At 37.7% G+C, this 16,781-nt stretch overlaps 1 protein-coding gene across 1 annotated transcript in view; it reads right to left on the bottom strand.

Moving 5' to 3' along the window:
• The window catches only part of LOC150096821 (magnesium-dependent phosphatase 1-like), a 48,284-nt gene that overhangs the window by 22,348 nt on the left and 9,155 nt on the right, over positions 1–16,781 (bottom strand). The window contains exon 3 of the mRNA XM_090408355.1: positions 9,982–10,092. Coding sequence (XP_090264481.1) covers positions 9,982–10,092 — 111 coding nt within the window. The remainder of the gene's footprint in view (positions 1–9,981; positions 10,093–16,781) is intronic.

Below are 16,781 nucleotides of genomic sequence, written 5' to 3'. Positions count from 1 at the left end.
CAAGATTCCTTGTAGTTGCAAATTGTCTTATTATGATCAAACTGGAAGATCCACCAACAACCACCTACAAGAACATAAGAAATACATCCATTTCTAACTATGGTCAGTTGGGTCTAATTGATGATGCCTTGGATACCTTCCACAGAATCAAATGTAAAAAAACTACTACGCTTCACTGCAAGAAATATAAACTTGAGACTTTTCTTAGACATCAGCAGCAGATTTGAAAAATTAATCTAATTAATCTAACCTTAATGAATATGGTTATGTTAAACTTCCCAAGATTTAGGAAACTTTAATTCTTAGGCCTCTTGTCCAACAGCATCCATTATAGGGTGCCCCTCAAAGGATCTTATTTAGGCTTTGAACTTTTTTTCCCCCACTTATTGTTTTGAGTGTTTTGTGTGTGCTTTTACAATTTTAAGATCGTTTCCCTGATTATGTTTCTGTGACAGAGACAAAATATAGGATCCATCAAACTTGTGCTTAATTGTTTCTCACTGATGTATTTATTTATTTATTTTTAAAGACAAACCTTTATAAACACAAGGAGATATACACTCTCATCTGGAGCAGGCTTTTACAGAGACACCCATGCCCACAGTGGGAGTCAAATCCACAACATGTGGTTGGGGAGTGGGTGCCACTCAGCCAACAATCAGGTATTGTTACATCCTGAATGAAGCATTTTATTAAAGAAACGATTCATTCAGGATTTAACAAGTCAGAAAAATCAGCTGAGAGAAAAAACTTGTACTCGAACAGAAGAAATAAAGAACTAACTGTAAATAGAAATAGAATTACCTCCTTTTAGTAAAATTGTAATATCATGTAAGAACTTTGTGTATGAATTAGTATTATATGAAATGCATCATGTATACAATGAATGAGTAAATTAGATGTAAACATTAGTCCAAAGGTCACGGGCAGGCCTGAGGCATTGGCAATCTCAGAAAGCGACACACATTCGTTTCCCGGAAGACACTGCTATGATCTCGCGATGCGCCGAAGTTGCCGTGGATGAAGAAAGTAGCAGGCTGGAAAAGATTGCAGAAAATAGTAAGAGGGTGCTAAAAAAGGGGAGAAGTGATGAGAGAATAAAAAGGGTTTGCACTCCTTTCTTAAGGCTTTTTTTGCCTGTTTTGCTGTATGATGATTTGACTTCTCTTGTGGACCGGTGGTTCCTGATGGTGTTTCTTGGCGATAGTTCGATATCGGAGGGTGCGCCTTTCCCTTCGATGTCTGAATTTCTGCCGGTACTGAAGCGTGAGATGTTGGCACATGCTGCCTTTGCTGAAAGTTCTGACGGAATACTATCGCAGACGTATATTATGAACTGGCAGCTAGAAATGAGGATGGCCCAAAACAGATCAAGAATAGACGAGGGAAAAAAACGCCAGGTGTAGAGCATAGTTTAACCTGATGACCATAGTGACCCACCATGTGGACGCAGGCTTATGGAAGTATCGAAAGAGAATTCAAACAAAGAAGGACAGTTCAGACGGACCAGAGACCCTGCCCCAAGAAATGGTAAAGTACAGATTTTGTTGTATAATTATCCAGTCAGAAAAAGGGAAAGATCATTGTAATGTGTTAATTAAGTATGGACAGTATTTGAGAACTTTAAGTGATTATTTAGCAGTGGCTGATATCCATAACACAAATTGTTAGGAATGATTATAGATGATTGCGACTAGTTTATTATGCAAGACTAAAATAGTAGGTAGAAAATTTGGTAGAAGTGTATAATGTGTATATTATGTGTGTTAAGTCTCTAACTCAAAAGACGGATTTATTGTTCATGTATTAGAGTATTAATCAGTTTGAAAAAGTTTGATTTAGCATGTCATTGAACTAATTGAAAGTGAGATTGGTCTAAGTGTATATTATGTCTTTAGATTCCAATAAATATGTTTTTTCTTTTATACCTGAGTTTTGCCTGAGATATGAACCAAAGCTACCACTCATTAATCTGAACCATAGCTTGAAAGAAAGGCATAACATGTTATAGAGGTTACGACTGCAAACCAGAATTTACTTAGCCACAGTAGAGCATTTAATTTATGAGTTTAAGCACTAAATTTATTCACCTATGTGCACCACAGGTCTGGAAAAGTCTCCCAGAATAAGAGTCCCCTCTATTCTAAGATATTTAAGATATCAATAATTTTGACATGTGATGATCTTTCCCAAACAAGGCTAGCATACTCAGTTGTCAAAAAGCAGAGTGCCAGCGCAAAGGTGCGCAGCTTGTGGATTTTCACCCCACCGAGATGATGTTAATCGGCACAGAATATTATTACGTGTTTGAGTTTTAGCTGCTGTCTTCTCTACGTGTCGCTTATAATTTAAGGTCCTATCTAGTGCAACATCTAGGTAAGTTGGATTTGGATAATTAACCAGTTTCACACCATTCCATTCTATATTCAACTCTCTCCTCATCTCCCTATTACTGAGATGGAAAAGACACATTTGGGTTTTACTGAGATTTGGTTTCAGTTGGTTTTCCTTATAGTAAACTGTAAGGGTTTCTAGCTCTTGTGCGAGCTGCTTCTCAATGTCATCAAAGGATTTTGCTTGATAAGCTATTGCCCGATCATCTGCATATAAAAAGGTTCTTGACCATGGGTTTATAGGCTAGTCATTAGTATATATTGAAGAGGAGGGTATATAGCACACTTCCCCGAGGTAGACCATTTTTCTGGATATGCCATCTGCTCTTTTTTCCTCAAAAATCAACAAAGAATCTCCTGCTGAACAGCAGCGACCTAAATATCTCCACTAACCGATAGCTGTTTGTCATGCTGTAAATTTTGACCATAAGCTTTCTAAGATTTACTGTGTCATATGCTGCTGTTCAAATCTATAAATACAGCTCCTGTTGCTAACCTCCTTTTTAAGCCGTCCTCAACACACTGTGTTAAGTTTAATACTTGTCCAGTGCATAATCTTCCTGGTCTAAATCCTTTCTGTTCTTTTATCAGCACTTTCTCTATTTCTGGACTTAGTCTGTTCATTACCTCTCATACAGCTTCAGTGTTGTGCATAGGAGAGCTATAGGTCTGTGGCTCTTTGGATCCTCAGCAGGTTTACCCAGTTTTAGGACAGGTATTACTTTCGTTTGCTTCCATATGCTGGGTATTTTAGCAAATTTCCAACAAAAGTTGAAAAATTCTAACAACCACTCTGTTGCGTTTTCTCCCAGATTCCTTAGTATCTCATTGCTGATATCATCTATACTGGCAGCTTTTCCTGGTTTTAAGGGTGAAATTAAAGTGATGGTTCTCTAATTCTCACAATCTCTGGGATTTAATTTTTTTTGGAACTGGGATGAATACTAATGTTTTCCAATCTCTAGGGCAGTATACTTTCTTCCAAACCTGTTGACAAATTTCAATCAGTATATTCACTACTTCATCCCCAGCTGCTCTCAATAATTCCACTGACACTCCATCAGCTCTAGGAGCTTTTCCTTTTGGGCAGCTGTTCCATTGCTAATATCACTTCACTTTTCATCATCATGGGTTCCTCAACAAATTCTATCCTTTCAAATTCTTCTTCAAAATTATTATCTCTTTTGTACAAAATCCTCTGCATACTCTTTCCATCTTTTTTCACTGATTCTTCTTCAATCAGATATTTTCTTGAATAACTTTTTACAACTCCTAATCTAGGGATAAACTTCCCTATAACATCATTTATTTTTCTAAACATATCTCTTGTTCTACCTGTAATATTGCTTTCAATTTCTTTGCACCTTTTGTTTAGATGTTTTTCCTTGCTATGTTTACCGATCCCTGTGTGGGGACACCTGTCATCCCCATCGGACACGTCCCTTGGTGGCAGATCGGGGAATGCTCATCATAGTTTACTATGAAGGGTAGGAGGGAAATAAAATACCTCCCGCGGACCAACAGGATAGCACTTCCCTCATAGGCCGGTCTGAGGGGCCTCGAAGGTGGCAGCCCCCACCACCAGACTCAGGTGCCGAAGGCTAATCCCCTGCACACCTTAAAATTTCACTCATTAAAAGAAATAACAAAGAGATAGTCGAACTGCCTAAATGGTTAACGACAAAGCGAGGAAAAAGGTACATGAGATAAGGAACATGGAATGTTAAAAGTCTACATGGAAAAGAAAACGAATTAATAGATGAATTTAAAAAAATCACGATTGGATTTGCTAGCAGTCACAGAAACAAAAAAGAAAGGTCAAGGTTGCTAGAAAATGAAAGATGGGTATATACTTTTCTATTTAGGGGTAAACCCAAGAGAATGGGGAAAACAAGGGGTAGCTTGCATAATTAAACCAGATCTCAAAGAATATATTACTAAATGGCAACTAATAAACGAAAGGTTGTTGACAATCACTATAGATTTTAAATCAGACAACCAAGTATTCACTGTAATTGTTGCATATGGCCCAAATGATAATGCCAATAAAGAAATTAAAGATGAATTCTTTGAACTCTTACATTGAAGAAGTTCAAGGGCATATCATACTACTAGGAGACCTTAATGGCTGGGTAGGGAATCAAGTAGATGAAGAAACGAAACAAGTGTTGGGATCACAAGGAGAAATAACCCGGAATAATAATGGAGAAAGAATAATAAATCATTGCCTTACAAATAATTTAGTAATAGCGAATACTATGTTCAAGCATAAAGAAATCCATAAGTTTACCAGGGAAGAGCCCAATAGAAACGAAAAATCTATGCCATCATAAGCAGATTATACTGGAAGTATACAAAAAATGCAAGAGTCTACAGAGGTCCTGAAATAGGCAGTGACCACTACTTATTAGTATTGGAAACAATCCATAAAATAAAAGTTGAAAAATGTAGAAAAAGTAGCAAGGAAATAAATGTTAAGATAAAGAACTACAAACTAAAGAAAGAAGAAACAGCCATTGAGTATAAAAGTAAAATAGAAGAGAAGATGAAAGAAGTAGAAAAAGAGATATATGAAGACCAAGATGTAGAAAACCTATGGTACAGGCTCAAAACGCTTCTTCTAGAAACAAGCAAAGAAATTTGTGGTGTATCATTAAATAATAAATAGAAGAAACATAAAACACCCCGGTGGACTGAAGAACTAAAAGAAAAAATTAAAAAGAAAAAGCAATTATGGAAGAGATATATAACATCAAAGCTGCAGGTTGATAGAGAACTATACAACAACAACCAAAGAAATAAAGTTAAAACCTTAGTGAAAGCAGAGAAAAGAAAATGCTGGGAAGACTTCAACATACTTTAGAACAAAATTTTAAAGGAAACCAAAAACTCTTCTATAATGTGTTAAGAAGAATGAGGTCAGAGAAAGAATGCCCCATAAAGTTTATCAAAAATAAGGATGGAAAATTACTCACAAATTCCAAACACATCGTGGAAAGATGGAAACAGTACTTTCAAGAATTATTGGAAGATGAAGGACACGGAAAAAATAGAACCCTAAGAGCATGACACACAAGCAAAATAGAAGATCAGAGTGAAGAAATTCATGCAAATGAACTGTTAGCAGCAATAAATAAAATAAAACTGGGCAAATCAGCAGGCCATGACCAAATAACACCAGAAATGGTAAAGAATTTAGAAACGAAAGCCATAAAATTTCTTTTACACCTATTCAATGTTGTATGGAAAAAGAAAATTATTCCCAAAGACTGGGAAGTAGTTAAAATAATCCCTATATTTAAGAAAGGAGACAACCGCAAATGTGAAAACCATAAAGGAATTTTGCTTTTAAGTGTTCCAGGAAAATTATATACCTGCATTTTAGAAGCGAGGCTTAGGAATCAAATAGAGGACACACTGGATGAAATGCAATATGGCTTTCGAAAAAATAGAAGCACATATTCAGTCTTAGACAAATATCAGAGAAAACATTGGAATATGGAAAAGAACTACATTCATGTTTTATAGATTTTGAAAAGGCCTTTGACTGAGTTCCCAGACACTTAATATGGCAAACATTAAAGAAAAACAAGATACAAGATAACTTAATAGCAGCCATACAAAGCCTCTACAAAAGTAATAGAAATTATGTAAGAACCTGTAATAATAGATCAAAAGAATTCGAAACAAATGTAGGAGTGAGGCAAGGCTGTATCCTCAGCCCTCTTCTCTTCATCGTAGTAATGGATGAAATTTTAAAGCAATAACAAAAAAGTTCCACTTAGGATACAGGACACTGAAAGAAACCAGGATTTCACACATGGCTTTTGCAGATGATGTAGTGATTCTAGCAAATACAGCTGAAGATCTGCAGTACAATATCAACATTTGGTATGAAGAAACAAAGAAAAGGAATATGACCATAAATATAAATAAAACTAAAACAATAATCATATCTAGAAACCAACAAAAACATAATAAAAATAGAGAATCACCAACTGGAACAAGTCCACTCCTTTAAATACTTGGGATTATATATACAAGAAGATGGTAGACTACACACAGAAATTAACAACAGGATAAGAGGAGGAACAAAGCCATTCTATGCAATGAAAGGCCCACTCCTAGATAAGAAAGAAGTCGCCCAAAATACCAAAATGGCAGTGTACTGTTCAGTGTTTCTACCAACATTAACACACAGTTGTGAGTCTTGGTGTTTTACAACAGGAAACACAAATAAACTACAAATAATTGAAATGAAATATCTCAGGAAAGTGGCACAAAAAACAAGACTAGACCGAATAAGAAATCAAACCATAAGAGACAGCCTTCAAGTTGCACCTCTGAATCAATTCATAACACAAGCCCAAATGAGATGGTTTGGATATCTTAATCGAATGGAAGAAGGGAGAATAGCAAAAACTGTATACGAAAGCCAAAAAATAGGAAAAAGAAACATAGGCAGACCCAGGAAAGGTTGGCAAAAGGAAATTAAAGAAAAATTGGAAAAGAAGGGAATTAACTGGAAAGAAGCAAAACAACAAACCTTGGACAGGACGGCATGGAAATCTCTTTGGCAAAATCTCGACGCTTAAAAGTATAAGAGATCATAGACGAAGAAGAAGATGTTTACCAATCCTCTAAATTCAAAACCACCACTCTAATCTCTTCACCTTACTCACCATGACCATCTGCAATCCATCTATTCAAATAATGCGGTAATCTTCCTTGGTGACTTTAATGTACACAATTCCAACTGGCTCCCTTTTTTCAAACCAAAAATTAAGCTGGGCAAGATGCAGAAATCTTAGCTACATTAACACACACACTGTACATCTATGTGCTTGAATTCCTGATAATGCTCTTCACTATTCCAATAATCTTGATGTCTTTTTAACCAGTTCTTCCAGATACATCACAGTGGTCATCTTTCCTCTCCTCTCAGTAGCTCAGACCACAATCTTGTGAGTCTTCTCTTTCAGAGAATGCCCTTCCTCCTACTACCTGCTCTGGGTGAGTTGCAGAAATTACCATTACTGACATGAAGGCCTTTGTTCCCCATTATACAAAAATCCTTGCTCACTTTTCAAGTTGTATTCAACAGAAAAGAATAAAAATTCAGATTGCAGCAGCAGGTAGTTCACAGCAAACGTTGCATGCTTAGGAGGTAGACCTCCTAAGCATGCAGCAAATACAAAACAGTCGTCAGCAGATATAAATCTGATTTCATTTGGGTCAACAGCAGAAAACTTGTCCAAATTTGTGTTGCTTCCTGGTCCCTTGCTAAAAGCATCAGATGCAACTTCTGTTCACCTGTACTTGGATGGGTAAGTGCAGGTGAGCAGAAGTTGGATTAGGAGCAGTAAACCTGATTGATCTCCAATCTTCACTTTTTTTCTCCCACTCCTGCATAAATATGACCAAGGCAAATTACTTCCTGCCATACTGCAATCATATGCTTTCTGTAGTTTTTCAGCAAAAAGACGTCAGAAAATTACTAAATAAACTTGGACACTAAAAAGTCCTCTGGTGCTGATGGAATCTCTCAAATCTTTTATAGTTAGCTGGCACTTATCCCAACGTGTAGAAGCAATCATACATTTAGCCTATTCCAAAAAGGGAGATAGAAGCCTACAGTCAATTACCAACTGATCACCATCATCTCAATCCTCTTCAAAATAACGAAGAAAGTCATCAACGGTTAACTTTTCCACTAACTAGAGGCTTACATTTATTAATTGGTAGGCCTCTAGGTAATTCTGCAATTCAAGATCCACAGCCAACCTTTTAGTCTACATCACTGACCTCAATACACATCATGGAATGGTTTGGAGAAACATATGCTGTTGCTCTTGACATTTCCAGAGCTTCTGACTGCATTGAGGCTTGCTAAACAAATTGCAATTGTTTGGTTATCTGACACTCTATGTAACCTGACACAGGGAACAACCAGCTTTCTCTCTGGTTGTTCCCTGTGTGTCATGGTGGATAGTTTTTTTTCTCTTTGGGCTTTGCCACACCAATGCAGAAGTTCCTCAGTGCCATATTCTATCACATACTCACTTTCTTCTGTACATAAATCACACACTCTCAATCATCACTAATCCCATTCACAGTTTTACAGATGATAGTACTCTCCATTCATCCTATTCATTTGATAAACTTGTAGTGCTTGGTCACCTGAAGCTTCAAGATCATCTACAACCAGTACCTTAAACATTGACTTGCAACGATGGAAGTTTTTTCACTTGGCTATGCTACCAATTATATATTTGGTTTAATCCATTATCCAAGTGTAAGCAAACAAAGTTTGCACCTGAAGTATTTTCAGGACTAGGGCAACTCGTGGTAAAGGTGGAATAAGTTGCATTATGGGAGATACTAAGGAAAGTAATCAGAACTTTTACCATAAGTTGCCTCAGTCCTGAAAATACTTCAGGTGCAAACTTTGTTTGCTTACACTTGGATAAAGGATTAAACCAAATATATAACTGATTTTCATATCATCCTTCAATGGAGCAAGGACAATCTCAATCTCAGCTGAGCTACCCTTATCCTCAAGTAATGCACAAATTACCAAAGACAGAATCAGATGTCTGCTTGGACTAGCATTTACCTCCACTCTCCTGTATATCAGTGCTTTCTCAGAATGCAAAAAACTAGGTATTCTCTTCCATTCAAGAAATGATTTTACACCTATCCAGCTACTAAACTCTATACAAATCCAAAATCTGCCCATTATCAGAATACTGCTTAGGTGGTTCATCAAAAACCTCTCTAAAATCTTCTAGATGTTGCTCAGAGGAGAGCAATTCAGCTCATAGATGAACCTCTTTCTTACAGATTAACTTCAATCTCTATTTAACAAACACAGTATTTCAGCACTGTGTCTATACTACAGGTACTTCAATGGTCACAGCTCTAATGAACTGGCAACCATCACTCCCTTTCATTGCAATCACACCAAACCTGCTTCTCTGTTATTCCATCTACCTCTCCGGTATAGCCTTCCTCAGTGAAGTATTCTCAAACTACAACCTGAAACTCTTCAAAATGTCAAACTTCTATCTCAATCCTCACCTGCACTCCACATGTGGCATTGATGTGTTTATAGATTTTTTGACTGTATGGGATCAGTATAAAAAACAGCTTCTTTGAAAGATGACTTTGTGCCTTAGTACACTATAACAGACACACTGTACTTGAAAGCATAGTGATCTAATTCCAATAGTAGGGAGACTAAGTAACTGGGAATCCTTATTCTACTGCTTTTGTGCTATTTTGGCCATTGAAATACAGAATATTTTCTTCAGCCCCCATCAGCCGCTACTGTAGTATTTTCGGATTGTATTTAGTCTGGGACCTCCCTTAATCACTTCAGATGACTTTAACATGGTTGCAAGACCTGGTGGCATCACTCACAGGAACACAAACCTCTCCACAGAAAAGTGAAACATAAAATAACTTTTAGTATCCAACCTCCACAAAGCCGAGTAAAAAGGATAAAATAAAAAATTATATATTTCTAGTTTTCATAAAATATGCTAATTTTAAAGCAGATGCTTCTCCAAAGAAAAATCATTTTTACCTGGATGCTATACCTAAAATATAACCCTCTGATTTCAACTCCTTCAATATTTCAGGCACATCTTTGAAACAGGTGATCTTCTGTCCAGAACTGTCACGAATGCAACCACTTCTAGATATAAAATGTCTTACTTAAAAGCTTGCTTAAATAGCAAAATCCTTATAATTTTAGAATTACATAAAAAAAAAACATTTTAATTGAGTTACATCAGTAATATATATCTGCACTTGCTGACTCAAAGTTAACTGAACAAGCAATTCCTGGTGTAGCTATAATAAAAAATTTTAAATATTTCCTCATGGGTTTTTGGAATTATTCAGTCTGAGACTCAATTGTAGTGTTTGTTTGTTTGAGGATGTTGTCAGTTGGCAGACTTCCCTTATTTTCCTTTAGTAACAGAATCTAGATGGAATTTCTTTTATTCCTAATATGTAATCTAGTATCAGCACTTTTTATTCATGAGATGGTTTCCATTGCCCATTCCAGCAGGATTAATCAGTCCTACAGAATATAATGTTTCAGATGATACTTATGTTTTGATGTCTTTTTCTGTCTTTCCATGTGTTCACATGTTAAGTGCCTATTTTGAAGGTTAAAAAAAAAAAAAAAGTTGGGCTTTCCATGTGAGCAAATTTTGCAACCATTTATGCAACTGGCTAGCTTACTTTCAGCTGAAAATCTCTTATATATGTTCTTCTGCCTCTTAGATATGAACCCTATAACAAAAATCTTTCAAAAAAAGAGCACACAATGTTCTGATGCATCCAAAGATGCCATTAAGTATGAAACTATAAGAAATTGTTTCCTGAAACATTTTCTATTATTTTTTTAACACTGAGATATGGTTTAAATCTCCCAAACAACATATAAAAAATAGATTGTTATATCTTTAACATGATCAAGCATGAAGTTTGAGAGGCGGACTGAAGAGATTATTTTTTATGCCAACTACTTGAGAGTAGTGAGAAGATTAGTATTCAAAATACTAATTTGTATGTGGTTATGGAAGATCTAGAAGCATGAAACATTTGAGAACTGCATTTCTCAAATGAAGAACATGAATGGAATGGTGTCATCGCAAAAATTATGTGACTGGATTTGAGGTTAATGAAAAAAGGTTATACTCACACTCTTGCTCCCATACATTAGAAGAAAGATATTGGATAAATTCATGGAGCACTAGGATATCAGGATATCTCTCACCAGTGACAGAGAAATCCAATAAGAGTATATTGGCAATTCAATGACAAAGAGAAACCACAAGATGGTAGCTTGGTAAGAAGTTCTCTAGGTTAAACTTGATCTAATGCCTTGGATTAAGTTATCCAAGGCAGTGGATCAAGTTTATTGGATCAGGGTAATTACATTAGTGATCACGTATGTTCTGTCACTCTTGCCACACAGCAGACCTCCTAGCCAACATTTTCCACCAACTGGCAAAAACCATTTGTATTACTTTCATAAGTAATGGAGGAGTGTTCAAGTAAAGGCAGTGGAACAATCTTTTGATCACCGATTTTTTCTCATTTTAGGGACAGGTCACTTAAAGGCTTGCTTCCATGTTTTTGGGTAAATGCTGAGTATGACAGTTAGTATAAATTACAGGATGGGTGTTCATTCTGGCATAGGCAGGGAGATATAATCAGGATCAGACTACAGTAATCTACCTTTATATATATATATATAAAATCCCACACACGAGAGGTATACAAGAACCTATAGCACATCAGTGTCATGTGTGAGGTGCAGATGAGGACTAAGAAAGAAGAAACGTATTGCATTCTTCTTAAAGAGATATAGGTTTAAACTGTTTGGAAACACATCATGAAGGAAGCTGTTCCAGAGGACAGAACTAGATCGAATAAATGAGGAAGAGAAGAAGCAGGTTCGATGAATCTGCAGTTGTACTGCAAAGGGATGTTGGAAACAGACCTAACAACAAGTGGAGAAATTATGTTTGCTAATTTACTGAAGTAGTGACAATGGAAGTACATGTGGAAGAGACACAGAACTGAAACACTGCATCTGTGAGATAGAGGTTGAAGTGACAGCATCAAGAATTTTTAAGGAGATTTTAGGTGCACCACCTCAAATGTGTGTATAGTATTCTGAGGATAGGCAGATTTGGGATTTATATAGAGTTAGTAGCTGGATGGGTGTAAAATAGCTTTTTGAGTGTAAAAAATGCCTAGTTTTTAGAAGATGAGGAAGCTATTGATGTGATGTGTTTGTGCCAAGAGAGGTTGGAGGTAAATGTCAGTCCAAGGAGAGAGAGAGTTCATCCTGTCTAGTGATTGTGAGTAGATCATTTATGTAAGAAAGATGATAGGTGAGAGAACGGAGCCCTGAGGTACTCCACACAGGTACTCCTGTGTGGGAAGGGACATCTGCTCTTCGCTGGACAGCATCAAGAATTTTTAAGGAGGTTTTAGGTGCACCACCTCAAATGTGTGTATAATATTCTGAGGATGGGCAGATTTGGGATTTATATAGTTAGTAGCTGGATGGATGTAAAATAGCTTTTTAGTGTAAAAAATGCCTAGTTTTTAGAAGATGAAGAAGCTATTGATGTGATGTGTTGTGCCAAGAGAGGTTGGAGGTAAATGTCAGTCCAAGGAGAGAGAGAGAGAGAGTTCATCCTGTCTAGTGATGTGTGTATTACTGAGTATGAGGGAAGGTGAGCTGAGATCCCTTTTGTGGGAGAAAAGAGAGACCTGTGTTTTGGCAGCATTGAAGGTGACTAGGTTATCCATGCCCCACTGAAGGAAAGTATGGAGATTGGTGTTAGGGCACTGGCTGCAGATGATCTTGATGTAAGGAATGTCTGAGAACTAAAAGATTCGTCAAAGGAGTAGGATGAGTGAAGAGTGTTATTGTTGGCATATGGATAGAATTTGTAGTGATTGTGAGTAGGTCATTTATGTAAGAGAGAGATGATAGGTTAGAGAGCGGAGCCCTGAGATACTCCTGCATTAGTGGCAAAGCTCAAAGAGAGGGTGCCGTCCATCATGACATGCAGTGAATGACCAGAGAGAAAGTTGGCTATCAAGTTAGAGACGGTGGAAGGTAGACAAAAGGGAGGCAGCTTGCAAAGCAGATCTTGATGCCCAACATGATCGAAAGCCTTGGAAATATCAAGGGAAACAGCACACATTTCTCCAAACCTTTCCATGGCACATGTCCAGTGTGAGTGATGTAGGCTAAGATATCAGCTATTGATACGGATTGGTGGAATCTGCTGGTGGTTGCTGATTAACTGGTGAGCTTCTATGCGGTGAAAAAGGTTGACCAGCGATTACTTTCTCTAGTATTTTGGAGAAGACTGAGGTGATGGCAATTTATCACTAGTTGGATGGTAGGCTTTTGTCTCCTTTTTTTTGAAATGGGTTGAGTATATTAGTTTTCATGAAATAGGATAGGTGCCAGTTGAGTATAGAAGATAGAGGATAGGTATTAGCACTGGAGCACAATATTTAAGTATGATAGGAGAGATGCCATTGGGACCAGATGACTTTGTAGTGTTCAGATTGTTTAGTCCTCTTCTTATGTCTTTCTGCCAAAAGGCCACAGGAGGCATATGGTGCTCAGTTGCTGGTATGGAAGGAAGTGATTTGCCTTTCTCAGCTATGTAGAAGTTAGAGGAGAAGAGTGATGCTAGGCAGTCATCTTTTTTTTTTTGGGGTGCTCTAACAGTGGTGTCATCTGGGTGGGAGAAAGGTGGGAGTACCGTTGAGCAGAAGTTGTGGCTGATGGCTTTTGCAAGGAATCAGAATGCATGGCTACCATTTGGACAGGAGACAAGTTTTCTGTTAGTTCTTGATGCAAGCCACCTGTGGTACAATGAGTTTTTCTTTGACTGCTTTCATACATCTTCTGTTGAAGCAGGGCTTAGAAAGTGAATGGGAATTTTGAAAGGAATGAGGGATAAATGCCTTCAAATCATCATCACTGAGGTTCATTTCTGTGACTTGCTCAGTGCAAGTATCTGGGTCAGAAGAATGGAAACAAGTCATGCTATGGGAAAAGGACAGGAGTAGTTCTGGAGATCATCCCACTTTGTAGAGCGAGGACATGAGGTTAGGTGTGGTCACGGGGGCATTCTGCGAGACTGGAAGCTTGAACTAGATTGTGGTCTGAGCTGCTGAAAGGAGAGGTAACTTCCACAGTGTGTCTGGAAGGAGAACTAGTCAAAAAAAAAAAAGATCAACTGTACTCCCACCTTTCTCCCATCCAGATGACACCACTGTTACAGTACCCAAAGAAAAAGATGACCGCCTAGCATCACTCTTCTCCTCTAACTCCTGCACAGCTGAGAGAGGCAAATCACTTCCTTCCATACCAGCAACTGAGCACCATATGCCTCTTGTGGCCTTTTTGCAGAAAGACATAAGAAGAGGACTAAACAATTTGAACACTACAAAGTCATCTGATCCCAATGGCATCTCTCCTATCATACTCAAATATCATACTCAGCTGGTCAGAGCAATAGGAAAGTAATTTGTTGTAATGGATCTTTTCCTGGTTTGGGGAGGCAATGACATCATTCTCAGAAAACTTCTCAGTGAGAATTTTGTTGTATAGTGAGAAAAGGAAGTCTACTAAAGAGGTGGAAGATGTTTCATCATATTGAAATTGATGTCATCAGGTTCTACTGCCCTGCCATAAGAAAGTGCTCTTTTTAGTTCCTCCTTAATGAAGGGCTATTGTGCAAGCTCTAGCTCATTTGTAGAAAAGTTGAGTCACTGCATCTCTCATTGTCCTTCAACATCAAAAATTCAGGAGGATAGGAAACTTGCTGAGATTCTAGCAAAGCTTTCATGTGAAGTACTTCAACTGTCTTGGGTTCAGCAACTACACATCAATTATGTTCAGAGTAAATGAATTGTCTGTTCAATACCACTACTGTTCATTTTTTTTTTTTTTAATCTTATTCCATATAACTTTTGCAGCGATTATATACTTGATAGATGATGTAAACTTGATCCACGATTGTATCTGAGCCTGACACGTAACATAATGTGAGGTGGCTGGAGCATATTTGAGAAATTTGAGATCTGATGTGGTGTCTTGATCTTTTTGGCTGCTCAGCACTCAGGGTTCTACCATGGCTTTAGATATTGTAGATATTGTATGAAAATGAGAGATGTTTTTGGAATTGCAGTTGTTGCCTGGACAATACAATCTATTATATACATCATCATTTCACTGACAGGTGCTCAGATCATCTCAGCATTATATTTTATAAGATAGAAAAATGTATTCCAGTCAGCCTGGTTAATTTTCTACATGGGCATCCATGGTTCCTGTCGAAATATAGCACAAAGAACAGGGACACGACTGCTTCCATATATATATATATATATATATATATATATATGCTCTTTGGCATTGCACATAAGCAGTGGAAGATAGGCAGTGGAGCAGATTGTAAAATCTATTGAAGAAAACAAATGAGTAAGCATATAAAAGAATGTTTTTCTTATATAGTGAAACCTATGGAGTATCCATAACTATAGAATAACATGTATGTTACTGTTAATAATGTTTTTATTATGTAAATATTTCATCTCAAGGAATGCAAGAGAACACTGGAACCAGGGATAGAGTAATGTCAAGAAGGCAGGTAAGTATGGGAACACAGAGAAAAAGTGTTAGAGGAGAGAGAGAGAGAGTGTGTGAGGGATGCATGTGAGCAATCGAGGAACAGGGTGGTGAGAGGTGTAATGTATGGGGACTCAACGATCCTTGGTGTTCAAGATAGGATGCGTGAGGAGTGTTTGCCTGGAGGAACGATAGAAAATGTGGCTATGGCAATTAAGAGGGGTGAAAGGGTGGATGAGATGATAGAAACAAATGACTTGGCAGGTAATGTAAATTGGGCAGCAAGAGATATGAGATTCTTGCTTGAGGTTGTGCGAAAGAAGACACAGAGAGGAAAGATAGTGTGTGTGTGTGTGTTGCCTAAGTATGATAGTGAAGAGCTGAGCAGAAGAGCAGTAATATTGAATAACATAATAGTAGAATGTGTTGAAGAGAGGATTGGAATATGTAGATGCTTGGAGGGTGTTTGAGGTCAGAGAGAAATTGTATGCGAGAGACCGCTTGCATTTGAATGAGGATGGACGTAGGCATCTGGAGAGATTGCTGTTGTGAACAAGTTGGTGCATCCCAGGGTGGATGGTAGCAGGGGGTGGTCTCTTGTGGAAATGAGTACTTGGGAGAAGGGGGGACAACATCAGGTAACGCTGAGCCCAGTAGAGTCTAGAGGAGATAATGCTGAGTATAGAAACAATGGCATTTTTATGCTTTATATCAATGCCAGGCGTATCCAGAATAAAGGAGAGGAATTGATGGCGTGATAGCATCAGCCTGGCCAAAGATTATTGGGATCACTGAGATGTGGTTGACAGAAGAGGATATAATAACAGGAATAGAAGTAGCAGAGTACAGCATTTTTCGGCAGGAAGGGAAAGCATGGTGGTGGAGTACTGCTTATGATAAGTGACAACTTATGTCCTCTAAGAGTGGAGGCTTTGGAAGGCAGTGACACTAAGGATTTTGAAAGCGTATGGTGTAAGGTAGAGATGAGAACAGGATATTTAGTGGGATGTTGCTACAGACCAAGGAGCACAGAGGGTGGGGGACCAGGAGATGTTTAGACAGTTGAGCTTGGCAAGTGCAAGAAGAACGATTGTTATGGGAAATTTTAACTACAGCAGTATAAATTGGGGAGAGGAAGATGCATGTAGCAATAAGGGAATGGAATTTCTAGAATTCTTGAGGGACAAATGTCTTAGGCA

This window comes from Typopeltis vanoorti, chromosome 18 (assembly GCF_054136105.1).
Source record: "Typopeltis vanoorti isolate ZY-2024b chromosome 18, IOZ_Tvanoo_1.0, whole genome shotgun sequence".
Lineage (NCBI taxonomy): Eukaryota > Metazoa > Arthropoda > Arachnida > Uropygi > Thelyphonidae > Typopeltis > Typopeltis vanoorti.
The sequence above is the reverse complement of the archived record's forward strand: the minus strand, read 5'-3'. Positions and strand labels throughout refer to the sequence as shown.